The following is an 18,993-nucleotide window of genomic DNA, read 5'->3' as shown; positions in this document are numbered from 1 at the left end:
GGGTACCGTAGAGGACGGGGTGTACCACCCCCACCCACCAGCCGGCGAGAGAGAGCAGCCCTTTCGGCACCCCAATCAGGGTGATTGGGGGACACCTGGCCGAAAGCACGGGGGCCATTTTAAAAGGAGGCACAGCACAGCACAGCACGGGTCGGGAGCAGGAAGGAAGGGCTCGTGGCAAGGAGAGAGCCTAGAGGCCCTAGAGACCGCGACTCCTTCTTTGGTTTGATTGTTTCGTTGTTGTTACGTTGATGTTAAATAAATGCCTGAAATGGCTAAAACCCCACAGCCAAGCAAGTCTTGTACGTGGATTCCGGCTCAACCGAGCACCGGGATACCACAACGCGCACACACACACACACACACACACACACACACACACACACACACACACACACACACACACACACACACACACACACACACACACACACACACACACACACACACACACACACACACACACACACACACACACACACACACACACACACACACACACACGACTCAGCGGTGGTCTGCGGCATCCGAGAGAAAAAGTTGAGCTGTCTCGGACACTTGTGGTCTTACGCCCCTGTGCGTGTGGATCGCGAGCTCCCTGTGAGCAGTTTACGCCCCGCTTTTCCCTAAAACTTTTAACCACATATACATTATTGTTTTAACCTCATAGTGTTTCCGGATTCCATATGAAGCAGTCCATTCAATGGCACATAATGGTCGACGAGCCAACTTCATAACCCGCATAATAACTTCCAATTATTTTAGCCGGCAGAACGACGACGTGGCACGCCCTATACTCTTCCTCTCATTGATGAGATGATGCGTAGTAGCCTGTCAATTGTTTTTGTCCATTGCAATTTCCAAGTGTAATTTCCTCAAAACATTTTTTTTTACAAATAAACTTTTTGACCGCTGGTCTTGTTCAAATTTCATTTTGTTTTTTGGATTCTCTTGAGCTTCATGCGTAAAAGATATCAAAATAGTTCTGAAATTCTAGTTTTCGAAAGGCAACATCATGAGAATGTTGGCTAGAGGTAGATCGGGTTCACTTGTAACCAGTGGTGTAGTCTATTTTATTGTAGTGGGTATACTGTGATGATTCCCTCCCAGCCTCGTACAATCCCGTCCCACCGGTACGTGTACGTGTGTGGCGCTTATGGGGTGTCGCACCACACTCACCAACGCAGGGGTCTACAACCCACTGATTTAAGAGTATAACGATTATCAACAATCATGGAAAGCTGAGTAGGTTTATCAGTTTTAATAACAGTATGAACAAATAGAACACAAAAATTACGAGTTGTCCTTTGTATATCTATAGTAGCAATAGCACATGCTAAACAAGGACAAAATCTACTCAAAATAATTTAATGAACTCTTTACAACCATGCTAACCAGTGCATGAGAAGGAGATGACAGGAGACTAATGTTTCACTTTTTCAATTGCTCTAATTTGAGCTCTTACTTTTGTTATCTAACATACCATACAGTAATTGAATAGTGTAAAAGTGTGAAATTACTGCACCTTAAAAATGACCATGAATTAGCTATACTCTCATTTGCATAGTGATTAACATTATGAATTTCAATTGTGTATACCAACTGTATGTTGGCTGACATTTACCTAACTCTTTTCCCCTCCACTCTAACCAAGGGTGCCTGTTTTTAAATTCCCTAGCCTGACACCCAGTCTGAAAGGCTGGCCAGGGGTTCTCATCTAAAAGTAACAAGGAGATATAAAGTGGGATTAAAACATTGTCTTCTGTTGACTACTTATTATGTGGTTTACACATTAATATGGGAGGACTGGACACACACACACACACACACACACACACACACACACACACACACACACACGCACACGCGCACGCGCGCACGCATGCACACGCGAGAAGGAGGGGCTCGGCCCGCCAACTAACGTGCAGAGATGCAGTGGCAGCTTCGCGCTTCGTAACAGAGACAGGGCAGAGCGCGAAGGGGGGATTTTATGAATGGTGAATGTAGGAGATAACTTCCCCTGCTTAAAGTATTTTATTGCAGTTATACCCAACCGGTATTTGCGAAAAATAAACACAGAAGTGAAAGATCTGTCACAAGACGATTGATACGTATCCGTGCACATTTTTAAGTGGGTATACGCAAATCCTGGTGCGTTCCTAGTGGGCATACGGCGTATACCTGCGTATCACGTAGACTACACCACTGCTTGTAACTGAAAGGCTGCTAGTTCGATCCCCGGCTCCCCCTAGCTGTGTCGAGTTGTCTCTGAGCATGACACGTCATCCTGATATAGTAGCAAACCTGCAAAAGAATTCTACCAAAAAAAAGTCCTCAGTAAATCATTGCTCCAAGTCTACTTTTAATAATGTGATTGTCACATTAACTATATACGTTTATGTATAGGCTTTCGGGCTATTTTTGGTCTGTTGACATCAAATGTTGGATGACGGTGGCGATTAGTTGAGTTTAACGTGTCATGCAATGTTAGGGCAGGGGAGCTCAGCGACCGCGTTCCTCCGTATGTTTATCGTATAACCCTGCATGCTGCAATACGGATTGCAATCCGCGCTAAAAGACGCCTGGTCGTAAAGTAGTCTACCCCGTGGTCATATTCAAGAACTGTTGGTATAACTCAAATGAAACCGCCAGTATCTTTCGTCGTATCTATGCAGATATGGCGAGCGGCGTATATAGGCCTACATATTAAAAAATTCTGCCCAACTGAAATTTAGGGTCAACGCACACTACTGCCCCGACGAGCTGGCTGTCGCCTTGCATTATTGACTCCAGTCGGTGTGTGAGAATGTGTCTAAAATGTATAATGTACATAAAATGCTGTAGATGTAGATCATAAGAAGATAAATAAGAAGAAGAGGAGGAAGAAGAAGACGATATAAACATAAAGAGAATATACATATATTGTAGGACTACATGATAATATCAGACTTAAAGGGGTGGTCCTACTAGATGACGGAAAGCAGATCTCGATGGACCGGAGTTGAGTTCAAACCTCTCAGTTGACAGCATCACCATGTCCTACTCTTATCTGTGCACCGATCTGCAGACGCATTATAACCTTCACACGAAACAATGTGTATCGTGTGACATGACATGGATAAAACCAGGTAACAATGACGTGAAGGCTTTTAGGACTATTCATTTCATATTGCCAACTTCACCACTTATTGGTCTCCTGTTGCAGGGTACGAGTTCGTCCCGAACTGTGGATACGCGGACAACGGCGGGCGACGAGACAGCCACACTCAGAAGTGTGCGGACAATTACTGGAACGACGGAAAAAGTGGGAAATGTCGAATGTGTTCGGCTTGTCCGACTGGGGTACTAACTGTGCGCCAATGTAACGCAACCGTCGATACGTGCTGCGGCTTTGGGTGAGTTGTGGGGACGCAGAACAAGAAGTTAACTTTGCATCGTGAGACTTTTAATGAGCCTTTTTATTAGGCTTTGTCTCCAAAAGGGTCTACAGTAGACTCCTACATGTTTTAAGAATCTCATTCACTTATCCATCAGCTCGCCTCCAGACATGTAGCCTAGAATAACTGACCAAAGAAAGAATGTGGAAAGTCATGTAGAATAATCTGTCCTACAATCTTTGTTTGGTCCATTTAGTTAGTCAAATAGAAGGAGGATTTACAACAGGTGAATGATCCGGCTGGGTGTCTTTTGGTTTAATATTTCTAAGGTTATTGGTTACCGTTAAAAATATTTTTTTATTAATTAGGTTATTCTACATAACGAAGTAATAAAAGTAGTTGTAGGCCTATTTCTTTACAAGGCTACTATACTTTGTATTTTATTTTAAATGTTTCATTTGTGATTTGTGTGTGTTTATTACAAAGTTAAGGGCTCTTTATGGTTCCACGTTCACGCAACGCAAGGGGTTACGCACCCCTTACGACCTTGTGGACCCTTCTTGCGGACCCTCCTTGCGTTCACCGCAAGAGCCGGACGTGCGCCTCCAAAAAATCTTAACCTTCCGTCGAGGCGACGCCGCTTAGTCCCGATGCAGAACCATAAACGTTCACGACTGCATCGAAGCGTCTGCGTGGCAGCGTTGTCATTTCGTTGCAGTGACGTGGGACCATAAAAATAACTATTTGCTCCCTGCCACACAAAGGGAGCCATCTTTCTGGGCCAGAGTGGTCATTAGCAGAAAGTCAGAGTGGGGATTACGCAACCAGGCAAATGCGAGACAGTGTTTGTTGTGGGGCTCAAATAAAGCGAAAGAAACAAGTTTTAAAAAAACGTACGAATATTGAAAACAACAACTCTTAAAGGTGCCATGTCATGCTATTTTATGGATGCTTTAATATAGGTATTAGTGGGCCACTAACACAGTATTCAAATACTTTCCCGAAATTCAGCCGTGGTGCAGAGTTAAAGCCACTCCGAGCCAGTCGCACATTGAGCTTCCCCCAAATGCTCTGTTTTGGTGTCTGTAGCTATAATGCAAATGAGGAGGAGCGAGGCGGGTCAACGAGGAGGGTGGGGGTGTGGCCCTGAGCAGCTTGCAGCCACGGTACCATGCGCTCTGTTTACAGTGGATGTATCGCAATGGCGAGGCGCACACAGCCTTTAGCCGTGTTCTGTAAATATTCTAGAACACACGGGAGTCCTGGAGCTCTATATCTAAATAATATCATATAGCATACATAGATATCTATATCATATAATATAGATTATCACGGCCAAAAGCTGTGTGAGCCGATATTATGAATCTCAAACGACCGCGTTGGGTTCTCCGACGTTCCTGGTTCTTCCAAGTCAACATCAATGTGAAGTAGACTGAACCGCGACAAGGAGGAGAAAGGGTTTGTTGTGGGCAGCGCTTAGGCACCTCCGCATCCTGCAGCGCCGAGGCGGTGGTCCCTCGGCAGCGGGATGCGGGGCTCAAGCGGGAGACATTCGCCGCCAACAATCCCTTTCTCCATGTCGTGGTTCATGTTCTTGAGGGAGTCAAAGCCAAAGTTCCTTTCCCCAATTCATTCTCAACCATGGCTGAGATAACCCCCACTAGGAGTCTCGTTGTAGAAATACCAGAGCCGAGAGTATGACGTGTTATGCGCCATAACACCAAAAGCAGAACGGTTATCCAAATAACAAGGAAGTGTACAACACTTGCGTTACAGTCCTGGAGCTCTATTTCTAAATAATATCATATAAAACATAGCTATCTATATCATATAACACATATTATCACGGCCAAAGCTGTGTGCGCCTCCAGACGATATTATGAATCACAAACGTCTTCGTCGGGTTCTGCGACCTCTCTGGTTCTTCCACTTTCACATCAATCTGAAGTAGACTGAACCGCGCGCTGCCTGCTGCCGGCTGCCCGCTGCCGGCTGCCCGCTGCCGGGCGGTGGTGCTTCGCGGCGGTGGTGCCTCGCGGCAACCGGCGGCATGTCGCAGTTCATGTACTTCAGGGAGTCAAAGCCAAAGTTCCTTTCCCCCAATTCCTTCTCAACCATGGCTGAGATAACCCCCACTACAGTCTCGTTGTGGAAATACAAGAGACGTCAAAGAACCGACAAGAAACACTTGCGTTACAGTGTGTGTATTCACACACACACACACACACACATGTGGCGCTCGCACGGTAGTGTCTCATTGGCGGGCCAAGTCTCTGGGCGGGCCAGGCACAGTAAGGGGAGGAGCTCACTGCATTGTGACGACATAGGAAACCACATTCCAAATCAGCGAGCTTGAGCCTCCGTTTTTTTCAAAGGCGAGCAGAACACCTAGTGCTCGTTTTACACCGAACGCAAGTTTTAGCCACTGGGGGACCATAGGCAGGCTAGGGGAACTCATATTTATGTTAGAAAACCTCATAAAGTGAGATTTTCATGCCATGGCACCTGAATTCCCCAGCTTTACCCAGTTACAGGTAGTCTGTAATTCTATTGCCGCATTTCCACCGGAGGGTGCGGGTCGGTTCAGTCTGCAAAGGTACGGCACGGGTCGCGTTTCCACCGCCAAAAGTGGGCGTGATCCGGACTAAGCCGTATTGAGCCGTACTCGTCTCGCAGTAGCCTACTCCTCCAGACGGTAAGTAGATTGACGAACACAGAGCTTGCGTGTTGCTGACGGATGTCACAATCTCTGTGTTCGTCAATCTACCTATCGAGTCTTAAAAACAAAATGGCGTCCCCGGGTGATCTACCGATGGTATTGTGTGTTTAAAATGTCCTTTTTAATAAACAATCTGTGCACTAACAAAGTTCTCAATGCCTCGTTTTATATGTTAAGACCCTTATTATACTTCCAAAGAAGTGTCAGGCTACTTTTAGCCTTTTAAGTGGTTTAAAATAGCGATTTAGTTTTTACCATAACCAGTGCCCCCATCGTTCCAAGTTTATAGTGTTTTGATAGAATCGGCTAAAAACAGCAAACTAAAGAAAGCGTCTATGCGGTTTTTGTGCTCCAAAACTAACGTTTCAACTCGTTATCTTACTAAACATATCCCAAATCCATTTTACACTGGAATTACCCTTTAAAGGGGAACTATGCAACTTAGGCCACTTCTTCGCTGTTTTCTTGGTTTGCACTCGCATTGAGCTACCCCTACAGCTTCGGAGGAGATATTTTACGACACTGTCGTAAAAACTCGTTGACGACCCTTCCCCATCCACTTCTATGTAGCCATGTGCATTTGTTTTCAAAGAAGCCGCTGGATGCGTGGAGCCATGTCCGCGGTAGATGTTTATAAAGAGTATACAAGGTTATACATTTTGAAAGGGCGTATGTGTTACAATAAACCCATCCCTTTTTATAGTTGCTGGGGAGATGTTATATCCTAGATTAGAATTGTTTCATCTTTGGTTGTTGAACAGAACGATCAGTGTAAGAGTGTTGGCCAACATAATACATAACGATAGCATGAACAATTTGCGCATCAATCGTACATTTATGTATCTGCTCAAGTACGTCCCTTGTGTACGGAATTACAGGGATTTCTTGGATTTATTAGCAGGCTACACTGTGCCGGGCTGCTATGAGATCACGATGCTTACATAGCTGCGGCTATCGCCAATTCGCCATACGGCTCAAACCTTTAATAGGTCCATGCTTAAACACCGCCCTACTTGTTCACACTACCTCCGACGGATCTCTTTGACTTTGCATGGGGCGCTCGCAAAATGAATTGTGGGTCCGTCCATCCATAGACCTCTGAAGAATAAGTTCCGCCTCCGAGGCTCCTGGTTCCATCGGTTAAATGTCTATGGGAAACAACATTAAACAACGTTAAAGTAGCATTTATAACCGTTGACTACTTACGGCACCGACAAATCCAAAACCCGTGGATTGTCGGTGCCGTAAATCGAGATGGGAAAAGTGTTCAAAACGTGAGCAGCTTTAATTTCTTCGCCACCTATAGAGTTTGTTATGTACATCATTTATAAAACCCCATGTTATTTCCCATAGACATTTGACCGATGGAACTGGAGCCTCGGAGGCGGGACTTTCTTCAGAGGTCTATTTGGCTCAGTGGCCCTCGTCAAAAAGTTGAGAAATGTCCAACTTTTCAGGCAGCACCGGATCCGTTGGCCAATCAGATTGCGTTCTGCAAATAATCTCCACACGACTACTGGATCCATTTTGCAATAACAAGCAGGAAGAAGCAGGGAAATATCCGGACGTTATATTTTTTTCGCCTGTTGTTTGTGTCATCTTCCATTGACTCACATGTGCACTTCTATCGACATCAAAACCAGACCGGGCTCCACAGCAATTAGAGCCAGACTTTAGAGAAGTGTCTGTCCATTAGTGGATTTAATTTTGGAAAACTAGAGCCATGAAGGAGAGAGAGATGCTGTGAAGAAAGGGAAATTATCGGTATTCATGACTTCAAAGTTACGTCTAAATGAAACCTTAGCCTGGGCCAAATAAATAGGACCCTAAAACTGAATAATCCTAAGAAAGGCTCAACAGAAAGACAACAGAGGAGCCTAGCCTCCCAGCTGAAGAGGAAGAGGAACTTGGCCACCAAATGAAAGGCGACCACATCTTGATCTAGCCCACCAAATAATTCCCAGAGGCCTACAGTGGAAACAACCCACTAATGGTGTACTGACACTTGTCTGACATGGAGGAGGGACAGGAAGGCCAGTGGGTTGTATCTGTGTGCATAACACAACTCCCACGTATACCTCAAACGGCTGCATAGCACATAGCAAAGCAAGAGTCTCCTTCACAATAACAGAATGCGTCAGTTGGTGTTTAATACAATCAAGTGGTCCTGGTAAGCATTGCCGTCAGGGCCATCTGCTGATTCTGTGTAACATTTGGTAGGTAGCAGGTTCACCATGCATCCCCAAGGCCACTGTCAAGACAAATGTGTACCGGGTGCCAAATTTGTACCGGGCACGTCATCCATACTTAATCCATTCCAAACCTGCCTGGCAACAGATGATCGCGTCGAATGACGTGAAAGGTTCACGAACATTCGCAAACCTTCTATCTAGCGATCCGTTATCTGTATTGTGCTATTTCGTCCTTGACCTGCTTTAAACACTCAGTTTACTTGCTAAATTTGATTAAACAATTAAATACAATACAAATATAAAGTAAAAACAAGTGTTATCTAGTGATCCGTTTTCTGTATTATGTTATTTCGTCTTTGGCAACATGAGCGCGAATGTTTTTTGAAACCCGCTTTAAACACTCAGTTTACTAGCTAAATTTGATTAAACAATTAAATACAATACAAATATAAAGTAAAAACAAGTGTTATCTAGCGATCCGTTAACTGTATTATGTTATTTCGTCTTTGGCAACATGAGCGCGAATGTTTTTTTAAACCTGCCCGGCAACAGACAACCCTTACGTAATCAGCTGTCCGTTGCCTGGCAACGGACAGCTGATGACGTGCCCGGTACAAATTTGGCACCCGGTACAAATTTGGCGTGACACCACCACCATTTATTGTATTGTTTGTATGCAGAGTTCTGCAGCACGGATTGAAGAGGAACTTGCAATTATCCTTTGAGAAATCTTTTTTTTGTGACATAAGTGGTAGAGCTTCGGTTAACCCCCATGCATTGCGAGGGGGATTCATCTGGAACTGTGAACTATTTTACTTTATGCTAAACTCTGCATAATATGGCATTGCAATTGTTTAGGGAGTTAGAAACACCACTGAATGCCAGTGATACAGCAAAGTCGTCGTCATCCTCTTGTTTTTGTTCTGGGGAATGGGATGAGAAACTTGGCCACCCGTCAAAACCTCTGTGTTTGGGAGTCAACCCCAACTGTTGATCTGTGGCACGCCACCGCGAGGTGCCCTCATCCCTATCATCTATCAGGATCCCACGAGAGTTAGCAAACATGAACCCTGTAATCCGGCTGGCAAGACCGAGCCGCCGTCTTCTAATCCTAGTGGCGCCTCTTCGACTGTTTTGACGAGAGGCTTGTGTGAGGCTTTTGCACGAGAGCAGTCCTGATGAAGACGCCCTCTGAGCTGACTGACAGAATATAATACCTTTGCGGGTGCGTTTGGGCCAGTACACATCCTCGAAGGTTCCTCGAAACCTTTGAGGATCTCATCACAATCTTGCGAGCCTGCGAGGGAGAGGGGGAATTGGCAGTGGGGTCGACCCCCTGACTTGTGCTCCGGTATTCAGCTGAAACTAGGGCTGGGCAATTAATAGAATTTTGATCGCAATTTCGATTTTTGTGTCAAACGATCACAAAACGAATAAAGTATAGTTAAGGTTAGGACAGCTGGATACATATTTGAAAAATTTCTATTTTAGGCTAAAGTTCTCAGTTACAAAGGTTTTTTTGGGAGAGACATGCTGAATAAATACATCATGTTCTCAAACATAAAAATAATCGTTTGAATCATCGTGATTTAAATATTATAGTGATTATGATTTTTCCATAATCGAGCAGCCCTAGCTGAAGCCGTACACAAAGCCGATACCAGGGGCAGCTCCTGCACTGGCCACTCGGTGGCGAGGGGATTCCTTCAAGCACCAGCAAGGGGCTAGAATTAGATCGTCTTCCACTGTTATTAAAATTAACCCTGATTTAGAGAAAACAGTTGTAAAATAATACAAATATATTTCATGAGCAAAAATTTGTATGAATGTATGAGCAATGCCAGTGAAAGTGCAAGGGACTGTCTTCAAAGTGCAAGCAGCATCCTTTGAGGATACTGAACGTAAATGTTGGATGTTTTCACACCAAAAAACCAGAGTGAAACATATCCTTTTACTTCAGATCCTCCGTACAGAACATATTCGTTGGTTCTTGGTTCTTCAATGTTAAAGAGATGGTTGTTAAAGAAGCTTTTTCTCTCTAATCCCATTCAGAGAAAACAGTGACCCAGCAAGGGTGAGTTTAATGGTAATTACTTTTTTAATTACTCTCTTTGGCTTCCTCTGGTTTAAGCATGAGACACTTTTAATTATACATTGCTGCTAGATGAAAGTGAAAGGCCTGCAGTGTTTCTGGTCACACATTCCACAAAGTGAAACACTGTTGAAACACTGTTGCATAAACATAGAAAAATGAATGTACATTCAAATGTACTTCAGGAATATAGACCTACTACAATACAAAGGATTTGAAATCCCTTGTCCATAGCCATGTTCAAACTAATGATGAATGATGATGTTTTGTTTGACTTTCAGGTGGACAATCGGATGGAAATCAGTAAGTCATTCCTACATTCCCAGCTGATTGATACCAGCAGAACCATGTGTTTATTGCTGTGTTTCTTTATTTATTCCAGGGGTGGCTATCATTGTCCTCTTGGCTTGCGTCATGGTGGGCGCGTTAACCTACTTCATCTACAAAAGGAAAAATAAAAGCTGTCAAGGTAGGCCAATTAAAGATGCACTGTGTTTTGTTTATGTATATACTTTTTCTTACACAAGGGTGCCTCTGTATGGGACCCTGCAGTCTCCAATGCTCTTCAAATCCAACGCTTTTTATATTGATCTGAAATGGAATAACTTTACCAGCACAGTGCGGTGAGGGGATGATGACAACAAGCCTTAGAGGGTCATAGTGAAGGGTTTAGAACTGAAGAAAGGGTTAGAGGAAAGGGTTTAGAACTGAAGAAAGGGTTAGAGTAAAGGGTTTAGAACTGAAGAAAGGGTTAGAGTAAAGGGTTTAGAATTGAAGAAAGGGTTAGAGGAAAGGGTTTAAAACTGAAGAAAGGGTTAGAGTAAAGGGTTTAGAACTGAAGAAAGGGTTAGAGTAAAGGGTTTAGAACTGAAGAAAGGGTTAGAGTAAAGGGTTTAGAACTGAAGAAAGGGTTAGGTGAGAGTGGGGTAAGTAGTGCCATTTTTTACTTAAAGTGCCCTTAAAGCACGGGGATAACAGTAATGCCTCCAACTAAGACATCTACATAGTGTTTAGGATGTTGTGCATCCCTGGGAAAAATTACTTTTGATCTTAAACAAACTGTTTGAGAAATACAGCTTTAGAAAAAAAAGTTTTGTGGCACAACATGCCCCCGGTACGGGGTAAGTTGTGCCATTAGAGAGAATACACTGGGGTAAATTGTGCCATTGATAATTTAAGTAAAACAGATCATTTTAAAATCACAAATGATAATTCTATATATATATATAAAAAAAAAAGCAAGACAAATTCAATACAAATTACTTGTTTAACTTTTATTTTAAGTTTTAACAACATCAAAGGCCACTTTTGGTGGAGTTTTCTTCTGAGTTACTTTGCACGTTGTTTTCTTCTTGGTTGTTTTCTTCTCTCTTTTATTCTATTTATTTTCCAGTTCAGCCTTTTTACCTTCTTTTTCTTTCTTTATCTTTTTCTTGTGTGTCGGTCATGATTCTATTTTTCACTTCCTTTTTTACAATTCTGTTCTTTCTTTCTGTGGCTTTTGGTAAGGGAAGAATGACTTCTGGAGACACATAACCCAAGTGAGCAAATTCGTCACACATCTTTTTATGGTCATCCTGCAGATCTTCATCTCCTTTCCAACCTGGCGTATGGTATTCCCCTCTTACTCCTCTTTCACTGCTCTTTCCAACTCCTCTTGAGGAGTTGGAACTCTGTCTGTCTTCCATTTGTATTTGCGTGGCATGATGGTCTAAGAATATCACATAGTTTTAGTGATCAAATGTAAGAATACAATGTACAATAACAATAAAATACAATAAAGTAATATATAGTAGAAAAATCATAAGCTGGGGTAAGTTGTGCCACTGGCACAACTTAACCCAGGCCCTCTGGCACAAATTACCCCAGACCTGCCATTTTGAAAAAAAATGCATCCCCCCGCTGTTTTGAGCAAGCATCATGCTAACTGTATGGACTCATGCTGTAGCTTACTAAAGCAATAAAACATGTGTTAACTGTTTTCAAAGTTGTCTATAATTGTTCAAACACAGCAATCAAAAAACCTTAATCATAGAAATGTTACTTTTGACGGCAAAAAATATTTTTTTTAACTTAAAGGTGCTTACCTCTCAAGTCATGTGTCTCCCATCTTTGCAGGATGAGTGAAATGGATGCCCCTTACAAAAATATGTGGTCACATGAACAACTTCTTCTATGGTTTTCTAGGAAACAGGGGTGGCACTACTTGCCCCCTGGCACAAATTATCCCACTCTCCCCTATAGTAAAGGGTTTAGAACTGAAGAAAGGGTTATAGGAAAGGGTTTAGAACAGAAGATAGGACCATATGCCCTTTGACCTGTCTGTCTTTTCATTGAGTGCTACCCTAACCCTAACCCCAGAGCTGAGGCAGGTGAAGCACAAGAATAAGAGGCTGAAGACAGACGGACTAGCGGCTACGGTCGTATGCACAACATATTTCATCCTGAGCTAATGTTCCCTTCTCCGCGTTGTTTACACGTCACACGTGACTAGGGCTAATTGCAGATGGAAACGGTAATGAGGCTTTTTTGAGTCAACGTGACGGCCAGGAATGGAAAGCGGTTCTAAGTAAGTCCTAAAGATGGCCTCCGCTGCCTTAGCTCAACGCTCAAGCTACGCTAAGCTTGTGCCAAAGCTTCGGGCACACAGAACAAGTCCCGCCGCAGCCATGGAACGCTGCTTTCTCCAGTACTGCCACCATATCGCAGATATTGCGTCACTTTGAAACAATGTCGTGATTGTTTCCAACTCAAAGGGCCCATTTTGTACCACCAAGGTGTCTTCGTCATTTTTCAGGACCAAACTTATTAATGTGCGCTGTCTCAAAATATGGGCCCTTTAAGTCGGATGTATTTTGTGTTGCTACTTATTAAAGACAACATGAAAAAGCTTTTCAGGGATTGTTCTTACTTCCCTAATATGCAGTATGGGAATATCTACAAAAAACGCATTTGGGATTTAAACAGACCAAGCCAAATTGACAAAGTGTCCCCTTCCTCATATAGCTGTCATCAGCTATAGAGGATGAGACATTTAGTGGATGTAAGGTGTACTGTCCGTTTTCATGTTGGCTTTAACGTACGTCCGTGTGCAGTCGCTCTGAACATCCCTCAAGACGCTCGACTTTGAATCTCATTCCACGTGTAATGAAACTAACAGTCCCTGTTTGGTACACCTGTTGAACCCCACCCACTTAAGTTCCACAGGTGACTGCGGCCCCCCTGCGGATGGTGCTGGACGATCTGGACGTCCTGGAGGAGCTCATAATCCTCCTGGACCCAGAAGGCCACGGGGTGAAGTGCACCCGACACCTGGCGTCGTACTGCTCCTTCCCGTCCACCTGGATCAACTACACCTACTCCATGAGGGACAGCAAGAGCCCCCTGAAGACCCTGTTAGAGGGGGTGACCACCAAGTACCCTGAGTGGACGGTGGGGGACCTGGCCCGGTTGCTAGGGGAGATGGGGCGCACCGACGCTATAGTGGTCCTGGCTAAACTCAGGCCGAGTGTACACACCGTCTGAAGGCCAGTGTGTGTTCTTGCGACTTCATCTCGTAAGCAACACAACAGGGGGTCTGCACCACACACAGCCTAGAGACTTGAGTCTCAAGGGCTTGTGGCGTGCGTGTCGAACCAATTCAGAATGTGAATGCAAAGGCCACAAATGTTGCCGACCAGTGAGGGGTGTAGTGAGAGGGAGTGGCAAACATGTACCAGGGGACAGTGGGACTTCATGGTCTTAACTTCATAACATAGCATTGAAAGTAGATTACATAGAAAAAAATAATTACAATTTTTTAAGTATTTTTGTATGTTGTACCAATATTGTATTATTGTATATATTGCAAAAATATATAAATGTATGCAAGTGTGTTTGCAGACGCGTCTACTTCCCCCATACTGTATTGCAGTTACATTTTTTCAAGGTTTTCCAAAACCTTGAAAGAAATCTGAAAAACCTGTATACCCAAAATCTGGTCCACATATTCCTCAATATCTCATCATCATTCGATCAAACACCAATCCGCTTCAAAGCCTCATTAGCCTGACGAGCTAGCATGTTTGCAGAATATTGCTCACATGATGAGTTAGCTCAATGTTACCACAGGCATTTTCTTTAGAAAACATACATACCTAGTTTAGGATGCATGATGCTGAATAATTATCTTTCCATTTTATTTTACAGATTTGTATGCCTTTTTTTATGCGTGAAATTTTATTTCACTTTGATTCAATAAAGTACAATGATACAAAATATTTGATTTGCTCAATGTTTGTTCAAACATCTTTACATCTTTATTAAGCAAATAACATTATAAATAAAAAAGTGCATAGAAAAATTAAACAGGTTTAGAAATATGTATACAATTATTTACAAACTCAGGGTTTATTTGTACAAGGTAACAAAGACACGTTTAAAGTCCACACATTTTTCTAATTTTTATGTCTTTTACACTTTTATACTTTAAAATAACCCTACTATATATTTATATATAATAACATACAGCTTTCTGAACAGATTCTGGGAGCGATGGTCCTGGTAACTTCAGGTTTTGACTAGTGCTTTGCATCCTTCATTACACACACACACACACACTCACACACATGCGCGCACACACATACACGCACGCACACACAGGCCAGCACTGCAGGACATTAACACCAGCCTACTCTTTCATCCTCTTTTTTGCAGTATACCAAAAAGTCCATCTGAACAACTGAGGTAGAATCCTTGAAAGCAGTTGGGAGTGACTCTTGTTTTGCAAATGGATGATTGACATGAACATCTGGGCTCCATCCCAGTGATTGGACATGCAGACCGAGGGGGGGGGGGGGGGGGGGGCATAACACACTTATTCTTTTCACAAGGGACCCTCTAATGGGCTTGTGAATTGGGGGTGTTCCATTACAACAATGTGTGTTGTGGGAGGAAGGGCAAACTGCTCACAAACTTACTCGGTGGGTGATTCTAAAGTTGTCGGAATTCTGTCCAGGAAAACTCAATTAAGAAAAGAAAAATTAAATAAATAAAACATTTTTTTTAAAAGACCTGCTTTAGAATCATTTGTCCATAAATCACAACCAACATCTGACCTGAAGTACGATTCAAGTAAAAGAAAAAAGGAAACAAATAAAGGAAGAAATGCAAAAAAGGAACATAAAAAATCTCACCGAAAATCTCCCATGATGCATCTATACCTACACAGAAAAAAACGCCAATTAGGCCATCCCATAATCTGAATGGAAACATTTATAAATAGGATGAATCCGAATAGTGTGGGTTCACCATCACCACGAACATCGACCCAGAACCACTGGTCCTGGTCAGCCGTAGCAACATCTCTAGACTGTCCTCAGGGTTCTCTCAGGAGAGCCGAGGTCCGTACAGCGAGTCTGTCCCGATACCAGTTTACCAGCCGCGGAACACGCTGGGATTAACATGACTGGTGCCCCGTGATTGGATTACACACAGGGGGGGGGGGGGGCTGCTCCCATTGGTCAGCAGAGATACTGCAGGAAGAAAACAAGTGACATTAAAAAGAACACATCTTAAAAAAAAAAAAAAAAGCGTAATGTACAGATTCGGTCTTGAGCGTGGGCCTGATTGATTAGTGTTTTCTACATACACTTCTTTGCCCTAAAAAGTTACCGATTTTTTAAATGACAATCTCCAGATGAAACCGTTGCACTGAGATAACTCGCTCGTCGTTGACGTTGAGTAAAACCAAGCTGAAATGGGACTGAAATGGGAAGAGGATTATTTAATGCGTATGATTCGAATAAACGGCAGAGAACGACATTGATTTTTAGGGAAATCTCTCGTTAAAGACCCTTTCCAATCTTAGCACCAGTTTCTTGTCATGAATAAACACACACGGATATCCACGAATAAAATGAACTACGACGCGACAAAATGAGTAAAACAAGTTGAATGAGGGGAGGGGGGGGGGGCAGTGGCGCCCCGATGGCGAGAGGAGAGGATGGAGCCCACATGATCAGGCATTTGGCCGGACAGGAACCCAAACAACGACATCAATCAAACATAAAAAAGGAATTCCTTCTCCCCGCCGGTGTACAAGTTATCGTCTGTGATTGAATCAAATAAGGCTTGACGTGTGCATTAAAGAGAAGATCCAGGTTGCAGAAATAGAGACGCTCCGTTGGCAGGTTCATCGTGAACCCCCCACCCGCCCCCGCCCTCACTCGCTGCTATAGCTACCTCCGTCCCGACCGGGGGGTCGCGGCCGTTTGCGCCCGGGTGTGTTGGCAGAGCGGCCGTGGCCACAGAGCGTTTCACCGTCCGCGCAGAACATAAAAGCAGGCGAGACACTCGTCGTCCTCGTCGTCATCAGCAGGTAGGTTACGCTCGCGTTCCTCTGGTCTGACACCCGTCTCCAGCACTGGCCCCCTCCCCGCTCTGCTCCCAGTCTCCCCTCCCAAGTGGCTTACTCCCCTGCTGTGTGGACCAGACCATCCCCCCCCCCCCCAAGAGCCTCCTCCTCCTCCTCCTCCTCAGAGAGAGAGAGAGGCGGGGCCCTCAGTTGAGGTAGCGGCGGCAGCGTCGCGCGCCGCAGTTACAGCCCAGCTTGTTGCTGGCGTCCTCGATGGGGAACTTGTAGTCGTACGTGAGCTCCTCGCCGCGGTAGATCTTGCGCAGGGCGAAGATCACGATGTGCTTCTGGCCCTCCACGTTGATGACGCGCGAGTAGCAGTTGGGCTCGCACGAGTGGTTGATGAAGCGGGCCGCGTTGCCGTGCATGGTGGCGTCCACCACGTCGAAGTCGTCGATGCGGAACATGTAGCAGCCGATGCCCTGAGGGGGGGGGGGGGGGGGGGGGGGGGCAGGGTGAGGATCAACGACGTCGCAGAGTAGATACACACCTTACTCAACGCACACATCGGCCATAAAAAGACACAAACACACAACACAAACACACACCCGCACGCCTCGGCCATAAAGACACACACACCATGGCCATGAAGACACACACACGCCATACATACTTTGGCCATAAATACAGACAGACACACACACACACACACACACACACACACCATACAAACGTTGGCCATTAAGACACACACACACACACACACACACACACACACACACACACACACACACACACACACACACACACACACACACACACACACACACACACACACACACACACACACACACACACACACACACACACACACAAACACATAAACACCGCCGCTACGATTCGCCCTAGCAGGGACTAGCGGAGCTGTCCCTCACCTTGCTGTCGTAGTACTTCTCCCGTTTGTCGGTGAGCACCGAGCGGATGACGTTGCCGGCGTACTCGATGACCATCTCTCCAGCCTCGATGTTCCGTTTGCAGAAGAGGCCGCGGCCGTGGATGGCAGATCTGGGAAGGGGAACCGGGGGTACTCGATCAGAAAAAAACAGCATCTCAAGCAATGGATCCCAATTGGTCTCTTTGTAAATGGATTGCATTCATACCGCGCTTTTCCAACCAGTGGCCCTCAAAGCGCTTTACAATATTGCCTAACATTCACCCATTCATGCACACATTCACACACTGACGGCGGAGTCAGCCACGCGAGGCGATAGCCTTGGGGAGCAGTTAGGGTAAGGTGTCTCGCTCAGGGACACCTCGACACTCAGCTAGGAGGAGCCGGGGATCGAACTAGCGACCTTGCGGTTACCAGCCAACCTGCTCTACCACCTGAGTCACATGCCGCACATTTATCATTTGCTTATCAACACATTGCGACGGATTTAGTATATTTTTGTACAAAGACACGATTGGATGTTAAAGATGAGCTGGTCTAAAGACACACACCAGCAGAGGAGAAGGAGATGCTGACCTGTACACTCCTACTGCCTCCTTGGATGTCTTCTCCAGATGTCTGAAGCGCATCGCCATGGGCAGCTCCAGGCTGGTGGCTCTCCTAGGTGGGGACAAAACACAGGACACCAGCTCAGTATGGTTCTAGAGGACAGAACTCTAGCTCAGTATGGTTCTAGAGGACAGAACTCTAGCTCAGTATGGTTTTAGAGGACAGAACTCTAGCTCAGTATGGTTCTAGAGGACAGAACTCTAGCTCAGTATGGTTCTAGAGGACAGAACTCTAGCTCAGTATAGTTTTAGAGGACAGAACTCTAGCTCAGTATGGTTCTAGAGGACAGAACTCTAGCTCAGTATGGTTCTAGAGGACAGAAATCTAGCTCAGTATGGTTCTAGAGGACAGAACTCTAGCTCAGTATAGTTCTAGAGGACAGAACTCTAGCTCAGTATGGTTCTAGAGTTCTGTAGGTCAGAGAATTGATTTTAAAATCATGTTGCTTACCTATAAATCCCTACATGGTTTAGGCCCAAAATATTTAACTGATATGCTTCCACTACATCAGCCTTTTAGACCACTAAGAAGCTCTGAGACCAATCTGTTAATTATCCCCAGAGTAAACACAAAACATGGGAAAGCAGGATTTAGTTACTACGCAACAAATAGCTGGAATAAACTCCCAGAGGATTTAAGACTTGCCCCAACTCTGAGCACCTTTAAAACAAGACTGAAGACTTTTATGTTTGCTTTAGCTTTCTGCTAAATCTTAAAT

At 44.5% G+C, this 18,993-nt stretch overlaps 2 protein-coding genes across 6 annotated transcripts in view; one reads left to right on the top strand and one right to left on the bottom strand.

The window, feature by feature from the left end:
• The first annotated feature begins 2,967 nt into the window (after positions 1-2,967).
• Positions 2,968-14,637, top strand: igflr1 (IGF-like family receptor 1). Of its 4 annotated transcripts, none has more exons than XM_060064298.1 (7): positions 2,968-3,128; positions 3,206-3,395; positions 10,341-10,362; positions 10,662-10,683; positions 10,763-10,849; positions 12,875-12,949; positions 13,580-14,637. In XM_060064298.1, exons 1-7 carry the CDS (start codon positions 3,035-3,037, stop codon positions 13,903-13,905), a joined length of 816 nt encoding a protein of 271 aa, XP_059920281.1. In that variant the 5' UTR covers positions 2,968-3,034; the 3' UTR covers positions 13,906-14,637. The 4 variants fall into 4 exon arrangements, with proteins under 4 accessions (XP_059920281.1, XP_059920280.1, XP_059920283.1 ...); XM_060064297.1 differs by having other exon boundaries at positions 10,341-10,374; XM_060064300.1 differs by lacking the exon at positions 12,875-12,949.
• Positions 14,638-14,639: 2 nt separating this feature from the next.
• kmt2bb (lysine (K)-specific methyltransferase 2Bb) overlaps positions 14,640-18,993 on the bottom strand; it is a 55,771-nt gene continuing 51,417 nt past the window's right edge. For both annotated transcript variants that reach the window (XM_060064242.1, XM_060064243.1), the window contains exons 34-36: positions 18,243-18,326; positions 17,650-17,779; positions 14,640-17,196 (exon numbers count right to left, since the gene is read on the bottom strand). In XM_060064242.1, the coding sequence (XP_059920225.1) occupies positions 16,921-17,196; positions 17,650-17,779; positions 18,243-18,326 (490 nt within the window). In that variant the 3' untranslated portion in view covers positions 14,640-16,920. The remainder of the gene's footprint in view (positions 17,197-17,649; positions 17,780-18,242; positions 18,327-18,993) is intronic.

The sequence above is a fragment of the Gadus macrocephalus genome, chromosome 11 (genome assembly GCF_031168955.1).
Source record: "Gadus macrocephalus chromosome 11, ASM3116895v1".
NCBI classification, from domain to species: domain Eukaryota; kingdom Metazoa; phylum Chordata; class Actinopteri; order Gadiformes; family Gadidae; genus Gadus; species Gadus macrocephalus.
The sequence above is the reverse complement of the archived record's forward strand: the minus strand, read 5'-3'. Positions and strand labels throughout refer to the sequence as shown.

What these genes read in the sequence shown, in the direction of transcription:
- igflr1 (XM_060064297.1), top strand. Translation starts at nt 3,035, where the DNA reads ATGTCCTACTCTTATCTGTGCACCGATCTGCAGACGCATTATAACCTT. An exon ending in CAGCAAGGGTGAGTTTAATG is followed by an intron (nt 10,375 to 10,661) that starts GTAATTACTTTT and finishes TTTGACTTTCAG; the next exon opens with GTGGACAATCGGATGGAAAT. An exon ending in GAAAAATAAAAGCTGTCAAG is followed by an intron (nt 10,850 to 12,874) that starts GTAGGCCAATTA and finishes ACACGTGACTAG; the next exon opens with GGCTAATTGCAGATGGAAAC.